Source organism: Heloderma suspectum, chromosome 4 (genome assembly GCF_057233095.1).
Source record: "Heloderma suspectum isolate Gila_16-S chromosome 4, 16-S_ref, whole genome shotgun sequence".
NCBI classification, from domain to species: domain Eukaryota; kingdom Metazoa; phylum Chordata; class Lepidosauria; order Squamata; family Helodermatidae; genus Heloderma; species Heloderma suspectum.
The window spans coordinates 247,287,344-247,313,883 of record NC_139461.1 but is presented as its reverse complement, the minus strand read 5'-3'; the positions used below and the strand labels follow the sequence as shown (position 1 = coordinate 247,313,883).

The 26,540-nt window shown below is 44.7% G+C and overlaps 1 protein-coding gene across 2 annotated transcripts; it reads left to right on the top strand.

The window, feature by feature from the left end:
• The first annotated feature begins 752 nt into the window (after positions 1-752).
• On the top strand, positions 753-15,150 carry LOC146348462 (chitinase-3-like protein 1). Of its 2 annotated transcripts, XR_014790643.1 has the most exons (11): positions 753-941; positions 1,357-1,389; positions 2,047-2,248; positions 3,873-3,929; positions 7,164-7,314; positions 8,604-8,731; positions 9,137-9,269; positions 10,194-10,376; positions 11,264-11,380; positions 12,821-14,347; positions 14,445-15,150. XR_014790643.1 is itself a non-coding variant. In XM_084853165.1 (10 exons), the coding sequence occupies exons 1-10, from the start codon at positions 917-919 to the stop codon at positions 12,953-12,955; spliced, it is 1,164 nt and encodes a 387-aa protein (XP_084709291.1). In that variant the 5' UTR covers positions 853-916; the 3' UTR covers positions 12,956-14,355. The 2 variants fall into 2 exon arrangements, 1 of the variants encoding a protein (XP_084709291.1); XM_084853165.1 differs by lacking the exon at positions 14,445-15,150 and having other exon boundaries at positions 853-941; positions 12,821-14,355.
• The last annotated feature ends 11,390 nt before the right edge of the window (positions 15,151-26,540 follow it).

Below are 26,540 nucleotides of genomic sequence, written 5' to 3'. Positions count from 1 at the left end.
GAATATACAGCTGTACATGTGAAAGCTCACCCTTTGCAGATGTCCACATCAACACATGGATATCAGGGGCAGGCCTAGCAGGGCACACATTATAGGAGCAGAACTAGCTGTCATGGCCCCATTCCCCCCTCACTCATTGGCTCAAGATGAGCTCTAATGTTTGAACAGGGCTTAAATATTTGGACTTAAGCGGGTTCTAAAGGGAGAGGGTCTTTTCAGTGGTGGTTCCCCAACTGTGGAACACTCTCCCCAGTGAGGCCTGCCTGGCACCAACATTCTCATCTTTTCAGTGCCAAATTAAGAATTTCCTCTATTCCCAGGCATTTGTTGGCATATAAGGGCTCTTTAATGCATTGGTTAATTGGTTAGAGTTGTCACTGATGTTCAGTTGTTTGGGGGTGGGTGGAGGATTTTAGTGGACAATTGTTTTTAGCTATTTTAAATTTTGTATATTTTAATTTTTGTGTAAAGCCTTTTTTTTTAGAAAGCCTTAAGCCTTTTTTTTAGAAAGGCACCTTAGGAAGCATTATTAGTATTGTTGTTGTTATTATATCTGAGTCAAAATTGGGCTCATAATCAAAGGGAGAGTATGGAAGAGACAGGAAGGCATATGAACCTTGTTTTGCTGTGTTTTTCCATTTTGGCATCAGCCAGCTTCAAACAGCAGGACGGGATAAATAAATAAATAAATAAATAAGCCCTACACCCACAATAGTGATTGCAACACTGTCCTGCAAGAGAATTGCACAACCATTCCAGGAATAGAGATAAAGGAAGGCAGACACGAACTATGTTCTTTCACTTCTAGCCTGCTAACTTTCTATAAATGAGGTTGGGAACAACAGTATCACTGGAAAAGCACAACACTGAAAAGGAAGCTGTGTTCGCATTGTACAGTGGAGCACTCAGAGCCAGGATGGGTCAAGTGTCCATATGGGTTGGTAAGTCTGCTTGCTGCAACTTAAGGTTAAGATCAGGGACTGTTGTGGGCTTTTCCCAAGTAGCCTTCCCAACGTCTGGGTTGGCGTGTCAACTCGTGACCAGAGCCCTGGGGATGCAGCTTAGTATGAACAAAATTTGGGGAGAGCAGGTGAATAATATTTTGAATATTTATGTTTATTAACCTTTTATGAGTCCTGCCAAGAAATCCTATATCCCAGTGGCTGGCTAGCTAAGGAGGTCTGAAGAGCCTTTTTGCCTAGTATAACAATTTCCCCTTCGTTAATTTGTATTGCTTTATTAATCAGAAGACAACACTTTGAACAGTGAGGGATGTAAGAGGGAGATGATGATGATTTGATGTGTGTGGCAGAACTAGCTGTGTCATAACGTAATGTTCTCTCGATTTTTTTGCAGTAGGTGTAGCTGGACTGCTATTTCTTCAATGCGGTATGTCACTGTTTCCTTGTTTCTTGGTTTCCAAAAGTCATGCTGGGTTTAGAACTTCCTTGTTTCCCATTCTCGTAGGGTTCCGATATGCGCACATCTTCTTTCAGTCATGCTGCAGAGAGAGAGAGAGAAAGAGAAGAAAGCTCTCCATGATGGGGCTTTAGCCATTAACAAGCACCCTAGGAGTCGGATTTCCAAAAGTGCCCTCTACTACTCTCCTTCCCCAATATAAAATTCAGAATCAAAGGCATATGATTTATGGAAAGTATGGTGTCATGCTCATAATTCATTTCTAATTTGCCCAAAATTACTCAGTGGATGTGGGGCATCAACTATATGCAGGCAGGAAGAGGATCACATCAGTACAAACCAGCCCCTGACCTATGAACAGTCTATAGCAGCCTTTCCCAGCCAGGTACCCTCCAGATGTGTTGGAGTACAACTCCCATCATCCCAGCCAGCATACAGCATGTAGTCCAACATATCTGGGGGGCATCAGGGTGGGGAAAGTTATCTTATAGATTGTGCAAACACTCTGCAAATTGCATGTGCATAGGCTTGCTTGTGCACATGCTTCTCTCATGGTTGTTGCAACTCCTAACAATTCTTTGATTAACACCCTTTTTTCATCTCTCTCTCTCTTAATTATCATAACAGCTTCTACCTTTAAGCTGGTTTGTTACTTCACCAGCTGGTCCCAGTACCGGGAAACTTCAGCAAGCTTTATCCCCGACGATATCGATCCACATCTCTGCACCCACATCATTTATGCCTTTGCCAACATAAAAGACAATGAGCTTGTGCGCTTTGAATGGAATGATGACACAACGTATGTGACTATCAATGAACTTAAAGCCAGGTGGGTATAGTAGCGAGGCACATGCAAGCTTTGAAACACATAGGAGAGCCAAAATCCACCACAGCCTCTAACATATGTTGTCTCTGTATGTATAAAGGTTTTTTAAACTAAGTTTAAAGGTTTTTAAACTTAGAATACTGTATTTTAATGGTTTTAATTTTTGTAAACTGCCCAGACAGCGTCAGCTATGGGGTGGTAGAGAAATGTTAATAATAATAATAATAATTAATTAATTTAAAAATTAATAATAACACTGATATAGGAGGGGGCTTGCATACCTGCTGCAGCCCATGTTGGGCAGGGCTTATGGATGTACAAGAATTTCATTTATGTTTGCAAATCATGTGAATATGTTCCATTTGCAACCCTGAACACTAACATGAGCAGGGGAGCATGTTCTCTGAAAAAGCTTGCAAATTCCCGAACTTGCTTCTGAGCTTGAAAGAATGTGCTTTTTTTTTTTTTAAAGTGCATTTTCACACTTTACTCTAGAGGGAGGAGTGTGCATTTTCAGTGTGCTTTTAAAAATGTGCATTTCCAATTCAAAATGCACACTTTTCCCATTCAAACCAAATGAAAAAAGAGGGCAAACAAACATGGGAAATGAGATGAGATGAGCTTCAAACTGGTGTTTGGAGAATCAGGGTGATTGCAAGAATCACTTGTTCGCCCACCCCTAGCTCACCCATCTTGCCAGAAACAATGTTAAACATGTGGCTTGACCGCTCCTGTATATTTTTAACAGCAGATGGCTGCCATGGGGAACCTGATCAGCATCATGGTAGGCAGGACAGGGGTGTTTAACCCTTTCTCATCTGCTGTGGGGGAAACATCACTCCCCTGAAGCTGCTGTTTGCATCGAGGGATGCTCCCACTGGTACCAATGGGAATTTCCCTCCCAACGCGAACAGCAGCTTGGGCGACCATTTTAGTCAAGGGCATGTCAGTGGGGAAAGAGACCCCAGTCATGATTGCCCTCCCCAGCAGCAGCTGTTTAAAAATCAGACACATGTGACATCAAAATATGTGTTTAACGTCACGTTCAGTGGAACCTCCAGACTCAGCATCTTTTCCTAGGCACCAGATGCTATGATTGGTTCTGCCAGTGCAAGCCAGTGCAGTTTTCCATGGTATAATCGAATCAGTAACGCTGATCATCACTATTTGACGGGTGTGTGGGGCTCAAACTTCACATCATGTAGATGATGTTTTATGCTCAGAAATAATCAAAGTTTGTTTCCAATGGAAGAGTTGGGAAAGTGTAAGACTCTGGACCTAATGGTATTTTAAAGGGGGGTGCTCTTTAGATCAGGGCTGGAGGACCTTGTCCCTCCAGATGTTGTTGAACTCCAGTTCCCCTCAGCCCCAGCCAGCCTGGCCAATGGTGAGGGATGATGGGAGTAGTAGTTCATCAACATCAGTAGTTCATCAGCTTCACTTGCTTCAGAATGTGGTGAGCAAGCCCTGCTGAGTCTGAGGGCCCTTCTCATTCTGCGGACTGGGATCCTGGACTTCTGCTCCAAAGCCCTGCCTGCTCCAAATGTACCACTGGTTGCTTCAGTCCTGCTGAAAGACCTTCTGAATAAAATTATGCCCATCTTTTTATGTTGACTTTCTTCATTAGAAATCCCAGCTTGAAGACCCTTATCTCTCTTGGTGGATCCAGAATGAGCCCTGAAATGTAAGTCCAGGAATACCCATTTCATTCTACTCTACTTTTGCCAGTAAAAATCAGATGCGACAAAACCATTGGCTTCCCTCCTGAGGCAGGTTACAGCTTCAGGGGAGCCATTTTCATTGGAACCACAGCCACAGCTCAGGATGGGAAGGGTTAATCTGAAACACTAATTAATTTTCTCTGCCAACAGTAGTAGTTCGCCTGTATATAGGAAGTTTTGGACCATCCTACATGGATAGGATACAAGCTGAATATGAGCCAACAATGTGATGTGGCTGCAAAAAAGGCCAATGCTATTTTGGGCTGCATTCATAGAAGTATCACTTCCAAATCCTGGGAAGTACTAGTTCCCCTCTACTCAGCACTGGTTAGGCCTCATGTGGAGTACTGTGTCCAGTTCTGGGCACCACACTTTAAGAAGGATGCAGACAAACTGGAGAGGGTTCAGAGGAGGGCAACAAAGATGATCAGGGGACTGGAAACAAAGCCCTATGAAGAGAGACTGAAAGAACTGGGCATGTTTAGCCTTGAGAAGAGAAGACTGAGGGGAGATATGATAGCACTCTTCAAGTACTTGAAAGGTTGTCACAGAGAAGAAGGCCAGGATCTCTTCTTGATCATCCCAGAGTGCAGGACACGGAATCATGGGCTCAAGTTACAGGAAGCCAGATTCCGGCTGAACATCAGGAAAAACGTCCTGACTGTTAGAGCAATATGACAATGGAACCAATTGCCTAGGGAGGTGGTGGGCTCTCCCACGCTGGAGGCCTTCAAGACGAGGCTGGACAGCCATTTGTCAGGGATGCTCTGACCTGGATTCCTGCATTGAGCAGGGGGTTGGACTCGATGGCCTTGTAGGCCCCTTCCAGCCCTACTATTCTATGATTCTATGATTCTATGATTCTATGATTCTATGATAACTGCCAATAACCTCTTGACAAGATAATTGGAACTTCTTCTCTTGACGTGCATTCCCATCCCAGGTCCTTAGCCGGGTGAAGGTACACACCAGGGACGTCGAATTTGGCTCTTGGTGGCCATACTCTGGGGCGGTTGCAAAGGCAAAATACCCAAATATCCCCAATACTGGTATATTTTTTCTTAAAGCTCTTACTGCCAGTAACTAAACCTTAGGAGAGGCATTTCAACCTTTGGGAAAGGCCGTGGTTCAGTGGCAGAGCACATGCTTGGCATGCAGAAGGTCCCAGGTTCAATCCCCAGCATCCCCAGGTAGGGCTAGAAAAAATCCTGCCTGAAACCCTGGGGAGCTGTTGCCAGTCAGTGTCACCAGTACTGGGCTAGATTGACTAATCTCCTGACTCAGTATAAGGCAGCTTCCTATGCTCCTATGTCCCGGGGGCGGGGGACTGCACAAAAGCTGGGAAACCACCAAATGATTGGTAGTTAGCGGGAAGGTGCCAGGGGAAGGGAGTGTGATCATCTGGGGAACCCTGAAAGGCTGGATTGGAATCCCAGGAGAACCAGATTTGGCCTGCAAGCCTGCGGTTCAACACCCCTGGTATACACATTGCTCTTGGCTCTGGCTTATGGCTGACAGGAACAAAATGGGTGTTTCTTGCACTACCTGTGCTAATGCACAGGTAAATAATGTAAATTAATAATAAATGCCACAAAATGGCTCCTAGCATGCTAATGCTTCACCTGCTATTGAGAAGCATTCAGGGGTCAAGTAGACACGACAGTGAGAGATCTAGAAGGTCTCCATCACTTGGGAAGGCCTCTATGTGCATAGGGTCTCTTAAGCATAGGTTAGAGGCACAAGCAAATGGTTAGTGCCTGCTCAACATCTACTGGATCTTCCCTCCACTTCAGGCATTTTTGAATCATGGTGATGATACGCAGCTTTATCTCTCCTGTTCAACTGATGCCAAGGAGACTGTGGAAGTCCTGAACGCAGTGATGGTCTCAATGTGAGCTAACAGATTAAAGTACAATCCAGACAAGCTGGAAGTTCTGTTGGTCAACAGACAAGTCAACATGGGATTGGGAATACAGCCTGTTCTGCATTCACCCCTGATGCCATGTTGCGTTATCATTCAAGCATTACTTTTCAGGAGCTTCCTAAGCCAAGGGTTTATGTGTAGGAAGATCAACATTTCACTATATACTTCGCTTCATCGCTCTGTCTGACTGAAACTGCCAACTGAACAACCTATCGCTATTCGGAACTCTCTGGGTGCTGCAGCATTTAAAGATGTACACGTGGTGGTGATGGCGGTGGCAGTCACACTGCAAACTCGCTCTCTGACCACACTTGATCATGGTCAGTCTGGTCTTTGATTGTTTCCACATTTCCTCCTGCCTCTCAATCATCCTTGGAGTGGCACAACCCAGTTTCTTCTTCACATTGCCAGTAGATCACTGCATAATCCCATTGTTTGAAGCATAAATCGTTGGAACTGTTCTGTCTTTAGGTGTTGGATTCTAATTCACTCCCACAAAAGGGGCTTGCGACACAATGTTACAGCGTATCCACACCCCCTAGCACAGGGGTGGGCAACTTGTGGCCCTCCAGGTGTTACTGGACTTCAGCTCCCATGACCCTTCGCTATTGGCTATGTGGGCTAACGGGAGTGGCAGTGCAACGATGTCTGGAGGGCCACAAGTTGCCTGCCCCCCTACCCTAACAGGAGTGCTCCAGGTGAGAGGTGCAGCCAGCCAGCTCTCAGAGAATCCAGCAAGCCTATTCACTCTTCCCAGGGGGGGTGGGGGGCTCCGATATCAGTGGGGTGGTGAATCTGCTCCAGGTTTCAGTCAGAACTCTAAAGGAACTATCTGAAGCCACCCGCCTCCACTGCTCTTCCCCTCCCTGTTTTTTGTTTCTGTTTTTCTGACACTCAGCATTCTGTAGTTCCTGGGGATTACTGAGCATGCTCAGTTCTCATTGGGCTAGTGAGGGTTTGCATACTTCGGGTTTCTTTAATGTTGTTTTGTACTCCGGAAAACCATGGGGTTCCCCAAAGCATGCTGATACCTTCCTCTTGTTTCTTGGTGGTCCTGTCTTCGCTCCATTTCTGTCAGTACAGAGCTACTGAGTTTGCTATTAGAGGGAGTGATACTTTTAATACTTTTTAGTCTGTAGGAACTCACCACCACCACTCCAATGATTAAAGAATGAATCCCTTAGAATGGAAAAAAATGACTGCCTTAGATTTGTATGAATAATTTAAAAAATAATCAAAAACCTGACTAACTTGTGTTTCCCACCTGCATTAGGTTTAGAAATATAACTGCATCTCCTGCCACCCGCATGAAATTTGTGACGTCAGTGGTGCAGTTTCTTCAGACCCATGGTTTCGATGGCTTTGACCTTGCTTGGCACTCCACAGAACTGAATTCTAAAAGACGTTTGTCTAACCTGATTCAGGTACATTCAATCACCTTTATGTCAGCAAAATTAACCAAGAAATGGATTCAAGAGACAATTGGACAAATTTACAAAGGATATCTGAGGGCTTCTATTCTGGTGTCTCATCCGTGGGCTTCAAGCTCCAGGAAGAATTTCCCTCCTTCCTTAGAGGGCAGACCCAGCCCTACCATTAGGCAGAGTGAGGCAGCTGTTCTGCACCTGATTTTGGGTATCATGAAAGGGAAGTAAATGATTAGTTTTTGAATATATTATTGTTGTTGCATTTTTACAGCCAAGGAACTAGGAAGGTGCTTGTGGGATTTTCTGCCTCAGATGCCAAAATAATTTGGCTTGCCTTATTTATTATTTGTTTGTTTGTTTAAAACATTTGCATACTGCTCCCCACCTAACACAGATTCTGGAGCAGTGAATATAAGAGGTACAATTGTAAAAAAAGATACAAGATTAAAACACCAGATTAAAGTTATTAAAAACAGAATGCCAATAAAAACCATGGCTGGTAATTTAAGGCATGCTTCATGAAACAGAGCTGTTTTCAGGCAGCACCAGAAGCAATAGAGTGTTGGCACCTGCCTTACCTCCAGGGGCAATGAGTTCCAAAGAAAGGGGGCCGCCACACTGAAGGCTCTTTCCTGGATGGACTCCAGTTGGGCCATAGGTCGATGTGGAACCACCAGGAGCAAGCCCTCTGATAACCTCAGTGACTGGGCAGGTTGGTAAGGGTGAAAGCGTTTTCTCAGGTATCCTGACCCAAGTTGTTTAGGGCTCTGTACACTAGTACCAAAACCTTAAACCTGGTCTGGTAGTGAATGGGCAGCCAGTGCAGTTACCTCAGCAAAGGAGTTGCATGCTGAAAAGGGGCAGCTCCCAACAACAACCAAGCTGCTGCGTTCTTCAATAGCTCCAGCTTCTGGAGCAGCCTTAAGGGCAGCCCCACATAGAGCACATTGCAGCAATCTGGTTTTGAGGATACTAATGCCTGTACCACTGTGGCCAAGCTATCCCTGTCCAGGAGTTCTATGCCTTGTGTCCCATGCACTTTGACTTGTGGGGCAGGGGTGCCACCTCAGGCAGTAAAGTTTCTTGGGCCAGCCCTAGGGGTATCAGGGTCTGTAGGATCTGGTTGGGATTATACTGGAACAATCAGGCTATAAGGAAGGAACTGAAAGCTGCCAACACACACCAAGATACAAATTATTCCTGCTATTCTGCACAGCCAGTGAACCTGAAAACGAAATCACTCAGCAAGTTCTTAAATCACAATAATACTTCCTAATTTTTTTTAGGATCTGTCTATAGCATTTAAGAGAGAGGATCAGAAGAATCCAAGGACACAAAAACCTATACTGAGTGTTGCAGTACCAGCGGGAAGGGAGGCCATCAATAAAGGCTATGATATCCAGAAAATCGCGATGTAAGTACTTTCAGCCATATTGATTACATACAAAGACAAATGTACACTAGGCAGGTAGTCAGAATGAATAGCATACTCTCTGGGAAAGTGCGCAGCAGGAAAGTACATTTCATATTGGCTCTGGTTTAAATGGTACAGGCAGCAAACAAATGCTATGAGGATTTAGGGCTTATTTGAGCAATCTTTTTTTAGGTCCTCAAAGCAGAATTGTTCTCTGGTTATTCAGACCAAGAAATGTGCAGTCTCCCACCCCCAGGTCTGCTCCAAGAAGGTTACGTGTAGTGTGCCAGATTTCCCATAGGAAGGTCTGGTGCAGACAGCTAAAGGACACTGTGTTTTAACCTTACAGACCTTGAATATACCATTACACAGTGCCTTGATTTTGTATTTTTTCTCCTCCTACAGGTTTGCAGATTTCCTTAATTTCATGACCTTTGATTTTCATGGGTACTGGGGAGATAGTCACAGATATACAGGCCATGTGAGCCCCCTTCACAAGAGCACAGTTGACAGTGGATCTGCATCCTTTTATAATGTTGTAAGTTGCCAATCCAAAGAGCATGTCAAATATTTCTGGGGACGTTTCTTTTCCAGATCTGTTAAAGTGCCTATGCTTTTCCATGAGTACAGTCAAGCTAGCCTGGTCATGCCTCTGATCCAGATATCTGTGACTGGAGCCCCAACTGTGATGCCCTCTTGTCCACTGAATTAACAAGTACCACAGAACAGATTTCGCACATGCGTACACACACGCACAAGCTCCATGCCCAGGGCCCATTCAAAAACTGTTCTTTTGGCCAGCCTTCCCCAAGCTGGTGCCTTCCAGATGTTGTTAGACTACAACACCAATTATCCCTAGCCATCATGGCTACTGGCCATATGCTGGCTATGGATGATGGGGTATGAGGTCCAACACATCTGGAGAGCACAAGCTTGAGGAAGGCTGCTTTTGACATCCATGAAATAGGCAGTTGGTGTTTGTGGCAGTATCACGAAGTTAGACTGGAGAACATTCAGAGACAACCGAAGCTTTGCTATTTATGTGAACATCTGGTTTGTTGCTCTTCAGTAACAGAAAGGGGAGGAGAGGCATTTGTAATATGAATGTGCAGTCTGGCCAATATGGACTTTACATTTGCATTACATACCTTATTGCAGCAAGAGCTATTTTAAGCCTTGTGAGTCGAAATGTCCCATTCTTATATGTCACAATTGTGCTGTCCCAGTGAGGTGGAACCAGAAATAGTAAAACAAAAATTGGCAAATCCCACATTTTTAAAGACACTTCAATTGGCATCGCCAATGATGAGGAATGCTGGGAGTTGAAGCCCAAAATATCTGGAGGGCACCAGGTTAGAAAAGTCTCAACCTGCTATAGATAATAGTGAAGCACAATAGAACTAAGACATGTACAGTGTCCCACATGATGTACACAGTGACTAATCTACCTTTTTTTCTCCAGGATGCAGCTGTGAAATATTTAAAAAGGAAAGGTGCCCCACCTGAGAAAATCATCATGGGAATTCCCACCCATGGGCGGACTTTCACTCTTTCTTCAGTTCTGACTGGGGTTGGGGCCCCAGCCTCTGGTCCTGGAACACCTGGTGCTTTCACAAAAGAATCAGGGGTGTTGGCCTATTATGAGGTAGGAAGGATTTTATTTGTGTTCCTATTTACGCTGCAGAAATGACAATCCCCCTCTGTTTCATAAATCTCAGTCAAGGAGATGATGGACTTATTCCAAAAATTAAGATGGGACACTTCAGCCTGAAGTTCTGTCATGCTCTGTCTTAGAAAATGGTCCATAACTACATAGGTATTTGGATATCTCAATACACACACACATATGGAATATAGATATGGAATACAAATTACATGTGATACATATTCATATAACTCTCTAATGCTCTTCATGCATTACTCATATGGAAAGGTAACATGAAAACAGCTGGGCTGTGGGCCATGTGTTTTGCCCACCCATAAGGTTGCATGGCCCTCCCAGGCCCTCACATGATGGGGCTGAATTTCTGCAGCGGGGAGCCTTTTTATCCACGTAGCCACCCCATCCTGATCATTTTCAAGGGCAGCTCCATGTATAACAAATTACAGTAATCCAACCTGGAGGTTGCGAGAGCATGGATCACTATGGTCAGGCTGTCCAGGAAGGGCTGCAGCTGTTGAAGCAACTGAAGTTGGTAAAAGGTGCTCCAAGTTACTGGGGCCACTCGAGCCTCTAGTGACAATTTTGGATCAAGCAGCACCCCCAGCTGTGTATCTGCTCCATCATGGGGAGTGCGACCCCATCAAGGACAGGTAGGACACCAACTTTCTGGATCCAGGAACCATCAACCCACTGTGCCTCCATCAGCAACCCACAGCTCTTGCTAGTGTGTGAGTCACAGGCAGGCAAAATGGAGATGTCAGGGCAAAACAGAGGTGACTTGCAACAGTTTTCTTTCTTGCAATATTATCCAGACAGTCATATCAAAGTTCTAGCATTCATATTTATGGCTTCCAATTTATTCCTGCCAGATCTGTGGTTTTAATCATGGTGCCAAGAGGGAAAGGATTGAGGAGCAAGCAGTCCCCTATTCCCATAAAGGAAACCAGTGGGTGGGATATGAAGACAAGACAAGTGTTCAGACCAAGGCAAGTATTGACAAAGGTTCTGTTCCCTTTGTTCATTAAATAATTTGGTCTACAGATGCTGGTAAGGAGCTTACAAAAGTTGTGTAACAATGTGACAATCAGCCCTTTTATTCTTAAAATAAGACATAGAGTGAAGGACGTGTCACCACTCTGAGCATTAGAGCAATGTCATTTAGAGGGCTATTTTTCCCCTTTCGAAGATGTATAGCAGGATAAGAATTGGAAGACCCCAGCTCCATACACAAATCATTTCTGTACAAAAAAAAAAACAAAACTAGCAATTAAGTGGCAATAACAGAATCAAAACTATGGCTGGCAGTCCAGGTCTTTTAAAATATTTGCTTATTAGCCTGCATTCAATCCAGTTTTCTATTTTATTGGGCCATGGTACTTGAAATGCAAAGTGGATCACTCTGCAAAGCTATTAAGTGGCTGTTAGACAAGCAATGAGGTTTTATCTTGGATTGCTAAGTGACTAAGGCTGTCATCGTATACACCTATCTGGGAGTAAGTCCCATTGAACTCCATGGAACTTACTTTCCAGTAGCTGTGCACAGGATTGCACTGGAAGACATGTACAAGTAGGGATGTCCTGATTGTGTAAAATCTGCTCTGTCTATGTTTCATGGACTGTCAAGCTCTTTTTGATCCATCGTCTGTTCATAGACGGATTCGAGGCGGGGGGTCATTAGGCAGAAAAATACGCAAGTAATTCTGTAAGAGGGTTCACAACAATTTACATAATATACCTTAGTACATAATATTTAGCATATTGTCCCCCTTCCATTCAAGTTTTCCCCACGTATATTTACCAGTATCAGCAGAAACTTGCATATTTTCCTACGAATAAATATGCGTAAATTTGGGGGAAGTAAAAAAAAAAGATCCAAAAGTCCACAGACTCCACACAGCCTGAGGAGGTTGGTCCGCAGCAGATTTCGCAGGTCAGATTCTTAGAAATCTGAGCCCATTTTAGCCTGTCCCGAGTTTTTCCAGCATCCCTATGTACAAGCCTCGCCATAATTCTGTCCTTTTAGCAGGACAGCATCAGAGAATACAAGACATTTTTTAAAAAATCTCAGCAGAATTGTTTTTGCTACTACATATGCGTGTTATGTGGAACTGGCTGCATTCATAGTGTAGTACATATGAATGTGCTGCTAATGTTGTGTACTATGAACGTGAACGCATGCATACTGTGCCACTATATGAAAATCCACTCGTTAATAAATTACATTTAGAGGTGGCTGGTACCATGTTGAAGTAGAAGGGTGTATTTGTCAAGATTGTGCTTGTGTATTGTTGGTCTTCCAGCTGCTCACACACACAAATGTGTCCCTGTTTGGGAAATTGGTGGCCCTTTTGTGCATCAGGACCACTTCTATGTGTGGGTGGTTGTTGTGCTGTTGATTTTATTGAATCCACTTTTCTCTCCATTAGGTTCAATATATGAAGAATAATCATTTGGGAGGCGTTATGATCTGGACACTTGACCAAGATGATTTTTCAGGTTTTTTCTGCAAAGATGGAAAATATCCACTACTTAGTGCTGTTAAACAAGAGCTGGATAAGTAAGATCCCATTTTTGCAAAAGGACGATCTTAATCTCAGGAGAATCTTGAAGACATGATGAAGCTTCAGCTTTTCTTCTAGGGATGAATACAGATGACCAATTTACATGTGGGAAATCTGGGGAAGTTTACTTGTATCTTAACTTACTTGTTATAAAAAGCTACAGTATGAACAGCCATGGCTACTTTTGTATTATTCCATGGTTAATCTTGTTCCATCCCTACTCACTCTGTTACTATGGTCTGAAGATATCACTTCCATCTATCCCTCCATGCACTGCTGCCATCTTGTGTCACTATTTCCTAGTCCTCTGATTACAGCAGTGGATGGTTAATTCTGTTTTCACTGTCTTAAAAGTTAACATGTACTGATAATGGTGTCATTTGCATTGATTTCTAAATATATACATAATGTTTGCAGTAAAACATTTTTCCGCCTTTTTGGAAGGGAAGTTTTGTTTTGTTTTCTTTACTGAGAAATGATCCACTTATATCTCAGAAATTATGCTTGTGCGTGTATGGGGAAGTGGAGCATATGCTATTAATCTTGTTTTAAGTGCGTTGGATCCAAATTTAGTAATACCTTCAAGTAGATTCCACTGGGAAGTAAGATTTCAATGGGACTCTAAGTATAACTAAAGCTGCCTTTACATGAAAGAAAAAAATCCCACAGTCCCCCCGCTGCGGAGCCTTTCCATGTTTACAGCAGCAACAACGTCATTGCTGAGAGGGGAAGCTGGTAATTTTCAAGGTTTCATAGAATTCAATGAAACTGCACCATCTAGTGACTGTTTTAATAGCGCAACATCCTGACTTAAATAGATAGCTCATTATTTCTGGGATGGAAATCATTATTATTTCTGGGATCATTTTTTGAGATGGAATAACCAGGAAATACCTCTGGATGTGCCCTGGAGGTTCACAATGTTGTCTAAAGGGCCCGCAAACTTCCGTGAGTGAGCAATCTCAATAGCAGGCTTCTTCTTTCCATTTGAAGAAGCCCTCTATCTGGATCCAGCCCAATGTGTACAATGAACATTTATTTACTTTTCCCCCTACAGCAGGGGTGCATAACTTCAGGCCTGGGGGCCAAATCTGCTCCTCCAGTGGGGGGGAGGCAATCTGGACCTCTGGGGTTTACCCCCTTGTCCTGGCCCCACTCCATTTCCCTCGGCCACCAGTTGTTTGCTGATTTCCTGGCTCTTGTGCAATTTGTTCACCATGCTAAAAGGTTGAAATGCCCTGGAGTCGTAATTACTGACAGCAAGAGCTTTAAGCTACAATATGCTGGTATTTGTTTGTATTTTGGCCCCTCCCCTTTTGCCTTAGGCCCCACCCACCACTGGAATGTGGCTCCCAAGAGCTTCTCCAGTGGAGGCTGGTGGCTCCAATGTCAGTGCGGCAGTGAATCTGCTCCAGGTTTCAGTCAGAACTCTAAAGGAGCTTCTCACCTTAGATAGCTCCTTTAAAGTTCTGATAGAAATCTGGGGCAGATTCACCACCCGACTGACATTGGAGCCACCAGCCTCCACTGAGCTTTTCCAAAATGGCCATCAGGCTGAAATAGGTTCCCCATCCCTGCTTCAGTCCTTCATCATTCCATCTATTTAGTGCCATTGGATGTGCCCTATATTCTGAAAAACATAAAAGTAGCTCATTCTACATTTGTGCAGTGCAGTCCTAAGTATGCGTATCCAGATGTAAGTTCCACAATGTTCAGTGGGGCTTATTCCTAGGTGTCAGGGTGGAAACTGAGCCGATAGAACCCCAGAGCAGTTCTGATTCTGAGGAGGATCAGCAATCTGTGGGAGAGGAGCCAGCTCATCCCTCACAGGCACAGCAGCTGGCAGAGATTCCTCCTGCCGGCATTCCTGAGATATATAGTGATCCTAGCAGTGAGAAAGTGCAGGAACGGGGCTTGCTAGATGCTCGACACAAACGCAGGGAGCGACGAGCAATGGAGGGCGCGGAAAGGAGGCATAGCGCCCGTTTGGCGTGCAAGCAATGGCCTCCTCCTGTGGACCCAAGGGAAAGAGGGAGGATCTCTCCCTAGCCCATAAGTTCAGGGTCTTCAAGTGACTCTGCTTCAAACGGGGATCAACTACCTACTCAGAGCATAGGCTACTCTGCTGTTCCTTGCTTAGTCGCTGGTGATTAGCATCTGAAAGAGTCATTAACTGTAAAAGGATTAAAGCCTTGAAAAGAATCCTTTCCTCTGTGTCTTGAGTTGGCTATTGGAGTCTACTGAAAGAGGCCACTAGGGCGCTCTTGACACTAGGTTACTATGCAGAGGATTGCAGTCGTGCCAAATAATCCTATGCATGTTACTTAAGAAGGGCCATTGAGTTCAATGAGGCTTACTCCCAGTAAATTGTACAAAGGATTGCAGCCCAGGCAAGTAATACTGAAAGCTGGATATGTTGCTCTCTTAGATAATTAACTGCAACTGAGGTATGACTGCCCAGCTCTGTATTCAAGAGTTCATTAACATTTTAAGCAGTGTTCATTATCACTTATCCAATCACATTACTGTTGACTCATGATCAGAGATTCATGTCCTCTGTACACGTTGGGGTTACTTCAGAACTATTCCTATAACTACAACTTGTCAAAGTCCTAAACATTGACTTAGATCCAGACTTACTACTGATGGAGACCCACTAATGCTGGAGGAAAGGGGAGGCAATTTTTGCCAATTCCGCCTTCCTCCTGGAGACCCCTGTGGCCCCTGAAGATCTGCTCTGGAGCACTGTGGGACCCTCCACTGCAGCCTGAGAGGCAGTGCAGGAGACTGTAGGGGAAGGCAATCAGTGAAAAGTATACCACCATTTCTTCCAGCAGGGAACTTCTGCTGGATCTTTTCCTGGCTGGCTTTTCCACAGAGGGCTTTTATCCTGTGATTGAGATTGGTTATTCACAGGAGGTTGAGGGTCCTTTACATGACATTGTCACCCTCCAGGGCCTCTCCCCATGCTTTGTGACCATTTCCATGGCTTTATTTGCAATGAGGATAATAACCTATTTTAAAAATGGCAGTTTGAATCTAAGCGTATGATGTTGGAGTTGCACCATAACAGCAGCACCATCTAGTGGCTGTATAGTGAAACATATACAACTTGTAGATAAAGGCAATTCTAGGGGGGGAAGAAGAGGAAGTGAGTGTGAAGGACCTGATCATAATCCCGCAAAGAATCCAGAAGCAGAAGCTCCAGTAAAGTTGCGGAATACAAAGTCTGGTGTGGAGAAGCCCTCAATCTCTTCAGTGAATAGAAGGAAACCTTTAATTCACGAAGCAGCTAGCCTGGATGGAACCCATAATATCTTACCTTCATTTTTCCAATAAATGTTTTATGGGAGGTTTCCCAGGACAAATGGTATTTTGCATCCCACATGCACACACCCTCTACACCTTATTTCCAAATCTGTTCTTTGAACACCTGAATAGGACATAAGTCTACTTTGATCAAATAATCAAAGATGAATGGTAAAACATCAACGAATCTTGTGGCAGCTAAGACACTAACACGTTTATCACAGCATAAACCTTTGTGGACCAGGGGCCACGCCTTCAGATGCATGGAAAGACAAGGATATAGGGAGAAGAAAGTATGGTCAAACAGCTTTTCTACATGAAGCATTTATTGTGTGCTCATGATTCCTTACAGTTGTCTATAGGTTCTTTAGACAACATCATGATCCTCCAGTTTCACGTCTGTTTTTTAAGAGCACTCTCCTGGGATTTTTTAGAGCAGGAAAAAATTGAGTATTATTTCTGAAAGTGAAAGAATAGGTTTTATCTACTTGTGTAATTGCAATATTCTGCTATAGCACACTGCCACATAGAGGCTGTGTAGCGGAAAAGCAGGAAAATAGAGGCTTTGTGTAGAGCTCGGATCTCGATTCTGCAACAAAACCGAAAGCAGATACAGCAATTAGCAGCCTCATGTCAAAAAGGTCAGAGTTCTGCTGCAAAAGACTGCTTCCAAATGGATAGCTCCTAGCGCAACCACTCAAAAGACATTGTGCAGCTATTCCTTCTTCCCCTCCTTCACAGGTTTTCTGTGGTAAGAAAAAGCAGTGGGAAAACATGGGTGGGTTACAAATGGAAAAAGACATCTGGACCCCCCCCCCCATAAAATTCAGCGAATGAAGCAAAGCAATTGCATAATAAAAGCCCGAATCTGGAAGCACCTACATTGCCATGCTGATTACCTCTGTTTTCCCCTTTGTGTCTTATACCAGCTTGTGGAAGTGTGTTTTGGATTGCAGCTGCAGTGCAGAGGCAAAGAGTTAGACCTCCACTCCCATACCATGCCATGGTCCTGATCCAAACTGGGTCCCTCTGCAGCTGGTCCCCCTGCCTCAAAAAATATGTTGGGAGCTTCAAACACAGAGCACCCACATCATATAGGGCTGGATGTGCCTGATCTCGTCTGATGTTGTAAGCTAAGCAGGGTCAGCCCTGGTTAGTACTTGGCTGAGAGACCGCCTGGGAATCAGGTTTCCTGCACTGAGCAGGGGGTTGGACTCGATGGTCTTGTAGGCCCCGTCCAACCCTAGGATTCTATGACTCTATGATATCTAGTTTGACCTTGAGGAAGGACTCAGAGATATGCAATGAAGAGAGGCGGGGCCATACAGAGAGCAGAAGCTGTGTTAGGTGGCCTCTTTCTTTCCTGTATGGCAGCCACCATGTGCCAGGCAAAGGGGGGCTAGCTTAACTTCCTGTCTGCCTCTACCTCTACTGGCTGCTGCACTGCCACTGCTCCTGTTCCTGGGAGTACTGACGACTTTCACATGGGACAGAGGTCAGTTAAGTTTCAGGAATATAGTTATACATAATTGAGGTACTAAGAGGTAATTGTTATATAATGAGATCTCCCAAGACATCATTAGCACTTCCAATATATATTATATATATAGGAAGTGCTAAACATTACTTGAAAAAGTAATGTTTAGCAAAAGAAAACCAAGAAGGCAAGATGGCTGTCTGCTGAGATACTGGACGCTGCCCAAGAAAGGAGGAAAGCAAAAGGCAACAGTGATAGGGGGAGATATGCCCAATTAAATGCAAAATTCCAGAGGGTAGCCAGAAGAGATAAGGAATTATTTTTAAACAAGCAATGCGCGGAAGCGGAAGAAGATAATAGAATAGGAAGGACAAGAGACCTCTTCCAGAAAATTAGAAACATCAGAGGTAAATTCCAGGCAAAAATGGGTATGATCAAAAACAAAGAGGGCAAGGACCTAACAGAAGCAGAAGAGATAAAGAAAAGGTGGCAAGAATATACGGAAGATCTGTATAGGAAGGATAACAACATCGGGGATAGATTTGATGGTGTGGTCAGTGAGCTAGAGCCAGACATCAAGAGTGAGGTTGAATGGGCCTTAAGAAGCATTGCTAATAACAAGGCAGCAGGAGACGACGGTATCCCAGCTGAACTATTTAAAATCTTGCAAGATGTTGCTGTCAAGGTGATGCATGCCATATGCCAGCAAATCTGGAAAACACAAGAATGGCCAACAGATTGGAAAAAATTAACTTATATCCCCATACCAAAAAAGGGAAGCACCAAAGAATGTTCGAACTATCGAACAGTGGCACTTATTTCACATGCCACTACGGTAATGCTCAAGATCTTGCAAGGTAGACTCCAGCAATTCATGGAATGAGAACTGCCAGATGTACAAGCTGGGTTTAGAAAAGGTAGAGGAACTAGAGACCAAATTGCCAATATCCGCTGGATAATGGAGAAACCCAGGGAGTTCAGAAAAACATCTATTTCTGTTTTATTGACTATTCTAAAGCCTTTGCCTGTGTGGATCATAAATTGTGGCAAGTTCTTGGTGGTATGGGAATACCAAATCATCTTGTCTGCCTCCTGAGGAATCTGTATAATGACCAAGTAGCAATGGTAAGAACAGACCACGGAACAAGGGACTGGTTTAAGATTGGGAAAGGAGTACGGCAGGGTTGTATATACTCTCACCCTACCTGTTCAACCTGTACGCAGAACACATCATGTGACGTGCTGAGCCTGATGAAGCCAAGGCTGGAGTTAAAATCACTGGAAAAAAACATTAACAATCTCAGATATGCAGATGATACCACTTTGATGGCTGAAAGTGAGGAGAAGCTGAGGAACCTTATGACAAAGGTGAAAGAAGAAAGTGCAAAAGCTGGGTTGCAGTTCAACCTCAAAAAAACCAAGATTATGGCAACCAGCTGGATTGATAACTGGCAAATAGAGGGAGAAAACGTGGAGGCAGTGACAGACTTTGTATTTCTAGGCACAAAGATTACTGCAGATGCTGACTGCAGCCAGGAAATCAGAAGATGTTTACTTCTTGGGAGGAGAGCAATGACAAATCTTGATAAAATAGTTAAGAGCAGAGACATCACACTGACAACAATGGTCTGCAGAGTTAAAGCAATGGTATTCCCCGTAGTAACCTACGGCTGCGAGAGCTGGACCATAAGGAAGGCTGAGCGAAAGAATCATAGAATCACAGAATCATAGAATAGTAGGGTTGGAAGGGGCCTACAAGGCCATCGAGTCCAACCCCCTGCTCAATGAAGGAATCCAAGTCACAGCATCCCTGACAGATGGCTGTCCAGCCTCGTCTTGAATGCCTCCAGTGTGGGAGAGCCCACCACCTCCCTAGGTAATTGGTTCCATTGTCATATTGCTCTAACAGTCAGGACGTTTTTCCTGATGTTCAGCTGGAATCTGGCTTCCTGTAACTTGAGCCCATGATTCCGTGTCCTGCACTCTGGGATGATCAAGAAGAGATCCTGGCCTTCTTCTCTGTGACAACCTTTCAAATACTTGAAGAGTGCTATCATATCTCCCCTCAGTCTTCTCTTCTCAAGGCTAAACATGCCCAGTTCTTTCAGTCTCTCTTCATAGGGCTTTGTTTCCAGTCCTCTGATCTTCTTTGTTGCCCTCCTCTGAACCCCCTCCAGTTTGTCTACATCCTTCTTAAAATGTGGTGCCCAGAACTGGGCACAGTACTCCAGATGAGGCCTAACCACTGCTGAGTAGAGGGGAACTAGTACTTCCCGGGGTTTAGAAGCTATGCTTCTATTAATGCAGCCCAAAAGAGCATTGGCCTTTTTTGCAGCCACATCACATTGTTGGCTCATATTCAGCTGGTGATCTACAACAATGCCAAGATCATTCTCGTTTGTAGTGTTGTTGAGCCACGTATCCCCCATCTTGTATCTGTGCATTTGTTTTCTTTTTCCTAGGTGCAGAACTTGGCATTTATCCCTATTAAATGTCATGCTGTTGTTTTCTGCCCAGCGCTCCAGTCTATCAAGATCACTTTGAATTTTGTTTCTGTCTTCCAAAATATTAGCTGTCCCACCCAATTTTGTGTCATCTGCAAATTTGATCAGCATTCCCAGCACCTCCTCCTCCAAGTCATTAATAAAAATGTTGAAGAGAACTGGGCCCAGGACTGAGCCCTGCGGTACCCCACTGGTTACCTCTCCCCAGTTTGAGAAGATCCCATTGATAAGCACTCTTTGAGTCCGATTCTGTAGCCAACTGTGGATCCACCTGATCGTTGTTTCATCTAGCCCACTTTGAACTAGTTTGCTCATCAGGATATCATGGGGCACTTTGTCAAAAGCTTTCCTCAAGTCAAGGTATATTATGTCCACAGCATTCCCACGGTCCACAAGGGAGGTTACCTCAACAAAAAATGATATCAGATTTGTCTGGCAGGACTTGTTCTTGACAAATCCATGTTGGCTTCGAGTAATCCCTGCATTGTTTTCAAGGCGCTTCCAGATGGATTGCTTTATCATCTGCTCCAGAATTTTCCCAGGGATTGATGTCAGACTGACTGGTCTGTAGTTCCCAGGTTCCTCCTTTTTACCCTTTTTGAAGATAGGGACATTAGCCCTCCTCCATTCATCTGGCACTTCACCCGTCCTCCATGATTTCTCAAAGAGAATAGACAGTGGTTCTGAGAGTTCTTGTGCCAGTTCCTTTATTATTCTAGGATGCAGTTCATCTGGCCCTGGAGATTTGAACTCATTCAAAGTAAGTAGGTGTTCCTTGACCATTTGCCTATCAATCTCAAGCTGCAATCCTGCCCCTTCAGCCTGTACTTTGCATTTGTCAGGGGGTTCATAGACCCTCTTTTGGGAGAAGACTGAGCCAAAGTAGGAATTGAGCACTTCTGCCTTTTCTTTGTCATCTGTTATCATTTTGCCATCCTTAATAGCTGAACAACCATTTCTTTCCTCTGTCTTTTACTATGCACGTATCTGAAGAAAGCCTTTTTGTTGCTTTTAGCATCCCTCAGCTTGTTCTCAGCTCTAGCCTTCCTGACGCCATCCCTGCAATTCTGTGCTACCTGCCTGTACTCTTCCTTTGTTTCTTGGCCTTCTTTCCACTTCCTATATGTGTCCTTTTTTGTTTTCAGGTCATCTCTAAGCTTTTTGTGAAGCCACATTGGCTTCTTCTGTTGTCTTCCACCTTTTCTTCTTGTTGGAATTGTTTGTAATTGTGCCTTGAGCCGGTTGGCCACTGTATGAACAGAATGCTGGACTAGATGGACCCTTGGTCTGATCCAGCATGGCTCTTCTTATGTTCTTCTGACATGTGCAATAAAACTGTAAAAGTAACCACAGATAATATAAAACAGATCTCAAGAGTATTTTTTTAAAAAGTCATAACAATGATTTTAATTCTGTTAATGTACACAGCTCACATACATAGTTGTTATTGGACTCCACCTCCCATCAGCCGCAGCCAGCCAATGGTCTGGGAGCTGTAGACCAAAAACATCGGAAGGGCCACATTGCTATATACTTTGGTTCTCCCAGGAATGGAAAAGAGCTTAGGCGGAAGATGGATATTAAATAAGAACAGGAAGTACAGGGGGTTCTTCCCAGCTTTGTAATCTAACTAACAGATTTAAATACCAGCAAATCAAATGCTGGTTCACATCACCAGTCTTGCCTCTCCTTCACTTGTTACTGTTGTTACATCCTCCTCTCCAGCTAGAGAAAATTGACCTCTCCACAGCTGGATGCCTGACACAAGAAAAAGTTAAGCTCCTTTCTCCAAGCACCTGGCGGTAGAGCACTGTTAACTTTCTCCAGCCAACAACAAGATGGCAGCAGTGGCAAGGAAGGGTAGGAGGAAGCCAGCCAGCCAGCCGGGGTGGGGGTGGGGGTTAAAATTGCCAGCTTGACATCTACATTTGTTTCCTTGGTATGCCTGTCTGTTATTTCTATTGTGAAACCAGTCTCACAGCATGGCTGAATGATGTGCTGTGATCCCCTTCTTTATATTATCTCGTCACCTATGGAAATCATGAACAGTCATTTTTGACAAGCAGTTGACAGATCTTTCTTTTGCCATGCCTAGATGGGGGGGGGGGGAAGACAGAGATAGCCAGGGCCAGCCCTACCATTAGGTAGAGTGAGGCGGCTGCTTCAGGCAGCAGACTTCGCATGTCATAAAAGGGCAGCGCATTCCTAGTTATTTATTATGATTATATTTTTACTGCCAGGAAAAGAGGAGAGGCCCTTGTGAGATTTGCTGCTTCAGGTGTCAAAATATCTTGACCGGCTTAGGGTACTATGCACCTTGATTTTTGCTGCTGCAGCTCAGGCAGCAAATTGCCTTTGGCCCCTGGGGCCTGGCTTCATGGGTGATCTGCTGTGGATTGGGACCATTTGGAGGTCTTTTGCAGCACATGACATCGTGGCCAGTCTGCATCCACCCCAGAGTTTACCTGTGGGAAAGCCGCATTTTTGCAGAGTACTTCTACTCCATTCTTTTTTTCTTTAATTCGGCTCTCTGGCAGTTCAGCTGCTGTGTGCCCATCCCTCCACTTTAAATTCAGTATGATCAAGTGTTCCTAGGGGTGTGCCTTTCACCTGGCCATGACCTCAGTAACCTAGGTGACCACAGTCAGTAGCCTGCCTTTCCAACTCATCAAAGTGCTAGAGCGCTCTCCCGTGCCTTCAGAATCGCGCCTGACTTTTCACCAGTGGGAGTAACTAGTCTCCCTTTCCTAGCCTGTCCCTGTTGAGAGGCTTTTCTCATGCTTGTGTAACTTTGTTTTTCTGATGCTTGTGTTACTTCCCAGCTTCTCTGCACGGAGGGAAAGGGCTGGCTAGAGTTGTCTCCCTCTGTTAGTGCTGCTGCTGCTGCTGCCTCTGCTGGCGGCCTCCTTTCCTCCCTCTCCACATTCTTTAGTTTTCACTGTATCGCCGTATCGATACAGCAAAATACTGGGGCTGCTGGTTTCTGCTCCTCTGGCCACCTCCTCTCGCTAGACAGCCAGTACATGAAACAGCGGAGCTCCGGTTTTCTCAGTGGGAAAAAGACGCTACAGATTTTCAAGGAGGGGAAAGCAGGCAACAGAGGCTGCAGACTGAGAATGGGTGAAGCAGCGAGATCACTGCATTGACTCCTTGGAAGTGCGCAACTGGGGTTTTATGACTGGGCAACACAGGCTGCAGACTGTCAATGGGTGAAGCGACTAGATCACTGTATTTACTCCCTGGAAAAGGAGAAAGGAGTTGGGAGCTCTAACTCCCTGACTATTGGCTGGAATGGGGCAAAATTGTGCTGGTGGGGTGCTCTCATGGGGAGCCTTCAGATGCTGTTAAGGATAATAATGTGGTAGCAGGGAGAGCCTAGACAGGGGCAAGAAACAAGCCTCTCTCACTGGTTGAGTAGTACCTTCCAGGTTGATGAAGTTCAGTTCTACTCTCCCCACCCAGCCCGAAAGTATGTTCCTTGCAAGCACTGTGTGACTTGCGAAAACCAGATTTTTAAGGTACAGTACACTCAGCTTTTCTTGCTTCATGTGTACTTGACAGACCAAACCTGATCCCATGAAAATCTAGATAATGCTCCAACACACATTTTTAATACAAATTTTTACTGAATTTCAGTAATATTAACAAAGCAAAACAAGACCAAACCAAAATAGAAACTAAAACAAATTCCATCAGGATTACATCTTCTTACCATACAGTTATATCTTAATGGATATACAGAGGTCACAGGTAATTCTTGTCAGTGCTACTAGATATTTTATCAGACGGACTCAGGATTATTCTTCATCTATCTTCTTCCTTATAAAAGCCATAGGGTTTTATAGTGCAAGGGAATCAAATATTGATATTCTGTTCTATTTGTATATGTAATAAAGTCAAACCATATTGCATAGAATGAATCACGTTTGCCTTGACCCCTGGCCCACCTTCAATTTGTGTGATATTTTTTCCAATAATTTGCCAGATCATGGCATACCAATAATCTAATCCCTGGAAAGTGAATTCCTTCCAAAACCTAGCTATCGTGGATCTGGCAGCTACAAGTAAATGAGTAATCAGCTCCTTACTGTTTAAATCACTGGCCTCCCCTATAAACAAATTTAATACTGCTAGACTTGGCATATGTAGGATATTTTGGTTTGTAATATGGCCAATTTCTGCTGCCACTGCCTGCCAGAATGGTTGGACTTCTGCACAATCCCACCACATGTGTTTAGCACAATCCTGACTCCTGGCAACCCCTCCAACACTGAGGAGAAGTTCAGTGTGTCATATAAGTAAGAGATGACTTGGAGTCAGATAACACCCATGGACTATTTTCAGTGGCATCTAGGGATGTACAAAATTCACTTACCTTTTTACAGGTGTGAGTTGTGGTGGGGGGGAGGCGCTCCATCCCTCCCCCCAGAATCCTCCCTGGCCGGCTCCACAGAGCCGCCGGCGGGGGCCATCTGCAGCCGGAGTTCCGGCTACGGCCGGGCTGTTGCAGACGCAAATGGTGGCCACCGTAGCGGCCGCCATTTGCATCCTGCCAGGCTGCCGTGATAGGCTACATAAGTATTTATGTAGCCTATCACGGCAAAGAGCAGGGACGCAAATGGCGGCCGCTATGCCGTTTGCGCCGCTGCTGTTTCTGTGATAGGCTACGTAAGTATTTATGTAGCCTATCACGGTAAAGGCAGCCACGCAAATGGTGTAGTGGCCACCATTTACATGGCTGCCTTTACTGTGATAGGCTACGTAAATAATTACATAGCCTATCATGGAAAAAGCAGCGGCGCAAAAGGCGTAGCGGCCACCATTTGCGTCCCTGCTCTTTGCTGTGATAGGCTACATAAATACTTAAGTAGCCTATCATGGCAGCCTGGCAGGACGCAAATGGCAGCTGCAGCAGCCAGCCGAAAGACCAGCTGCCCCAGGTAAGTTTCATTCTGAGGGTATTCCGCAGAGTGGCAGGGGGGGGAGGCCGTTCCACCACGGGTTTCGGTGGGCTGAATGCCAGTGCATTTGGCCTCACTGAAATCCATGGCGGAATTCTCCTCCATCCCTACATCTCTCTAGTTTGGGCTTATATTGATTTATATGGAGACTTATCCCATAGTTGTTGCCAATCATAGTCATCTACTATAAAGTTCCAGTTTGTTTCCCACCAATTTTTTTTGTGGAGTAGTTAAATCAAATGTGAAATGCAGGAACTGTTTGTATGTTACAGAAATAAATCCCCGGGTCTCTCCCGAGTTCCCTACCATTAATTTTTCAAACACAGGCTTCTAGTGGCCTCATTTTTCACTGTAGGGGAACTCAAAAAGGACCAGAGTTGGCAACTCAAAAGCCAGGGCAATGTTACGTTGCCCAACTTTTCTTTTAAAGCCTCCATTTTTATTGGTTGACCCTCCTCATAAAATTGGTGCAGCCGATGGAGCCCTCTTTCTTTCTATTCAGCGAAACTTCCATTCAGTCCTGGCCTTGTTACGGAAATTAGGGTGACTTTCCACTGGGAGTAGTGGCGACGTCCCCAGGGATAATTTCGTAGGGATGTACAAAAGTCACTTACCTTTTCGAAGGGTGACATTCGCGGTGGGGGGGAGGCGCTCCGTCCCTTCCCCCGAAATTCTGGCCGGGGGGGGAGGCGCTCCGTCCCTCCCCCCCCAAATTCTGGCCGGCCGGCTCCACTCCGCAGGGATTCTGCGGAGCCACCGGCCAGCTCTGCCAGCGGCCAGACATCCGGCCGCTGGCTAGCAGGGACGCAAATGGTGGCGGCCGTAGCCGCCGCCGTTTGTGTCCCTGCAGTCAGCCATGGTAGGCTACGTAAATGTTTACATAGCCTATCACGGCTGATTTAAAAGAAAAAAAAACGCGCGTACACAAATGGTGGCGCCCATGGGCGCTGCCATTTGTGTTCCTTATTTTGGCACGTCTTAGTCTACGTAAACATTTACGTAGACTAAGACGGCGAAAATAAGGGGAACGCAAATAGCGTAGCGTCTACGCTATTTGCGTTCCCCTTATTTTCGCCGTCTTAGTCTACGTAAACGTTTACGTAGACTAAGACGGCGAAAATAAGGGGAATGCAAATAGCATAGCGTCTACACTATTTGCGTTCCCCTTATTTTCGCCATCTTAGTCTACATAAATGTTTACGTAGACTAAGACGTGCCAAAATAAGGAATGCTAATGGCGGCACCCATGGGCGCCGCCATTTGCGTACGCGCGTTTTTTTTCCTTTTAAATCAGCCGTGATAGGCTACGTAAACAGTTACGTAGCCTATCACAG

Coding starts and splice junctions, on each gene's coding strand:
- LOC146348462 (XM_084853165.1), top strand. CDS start 917: ATGGGTCAAGTGTCCATATGGGTTG. Junction 3,930..7,163: donor TCCAGAATGAGCCCTGAAAT/GTAAGTCCAGGA, acceptor CACCTGCATTAG/GTTTAGAAATATAACTGCAT. Junction 9,270..10,193: donor CTGCATCCTTTTATAATGTT/GTAAGTTGCCAA, acceptor TTTTTTCTCCAG/GATGCAGCTGTGAAATATTT.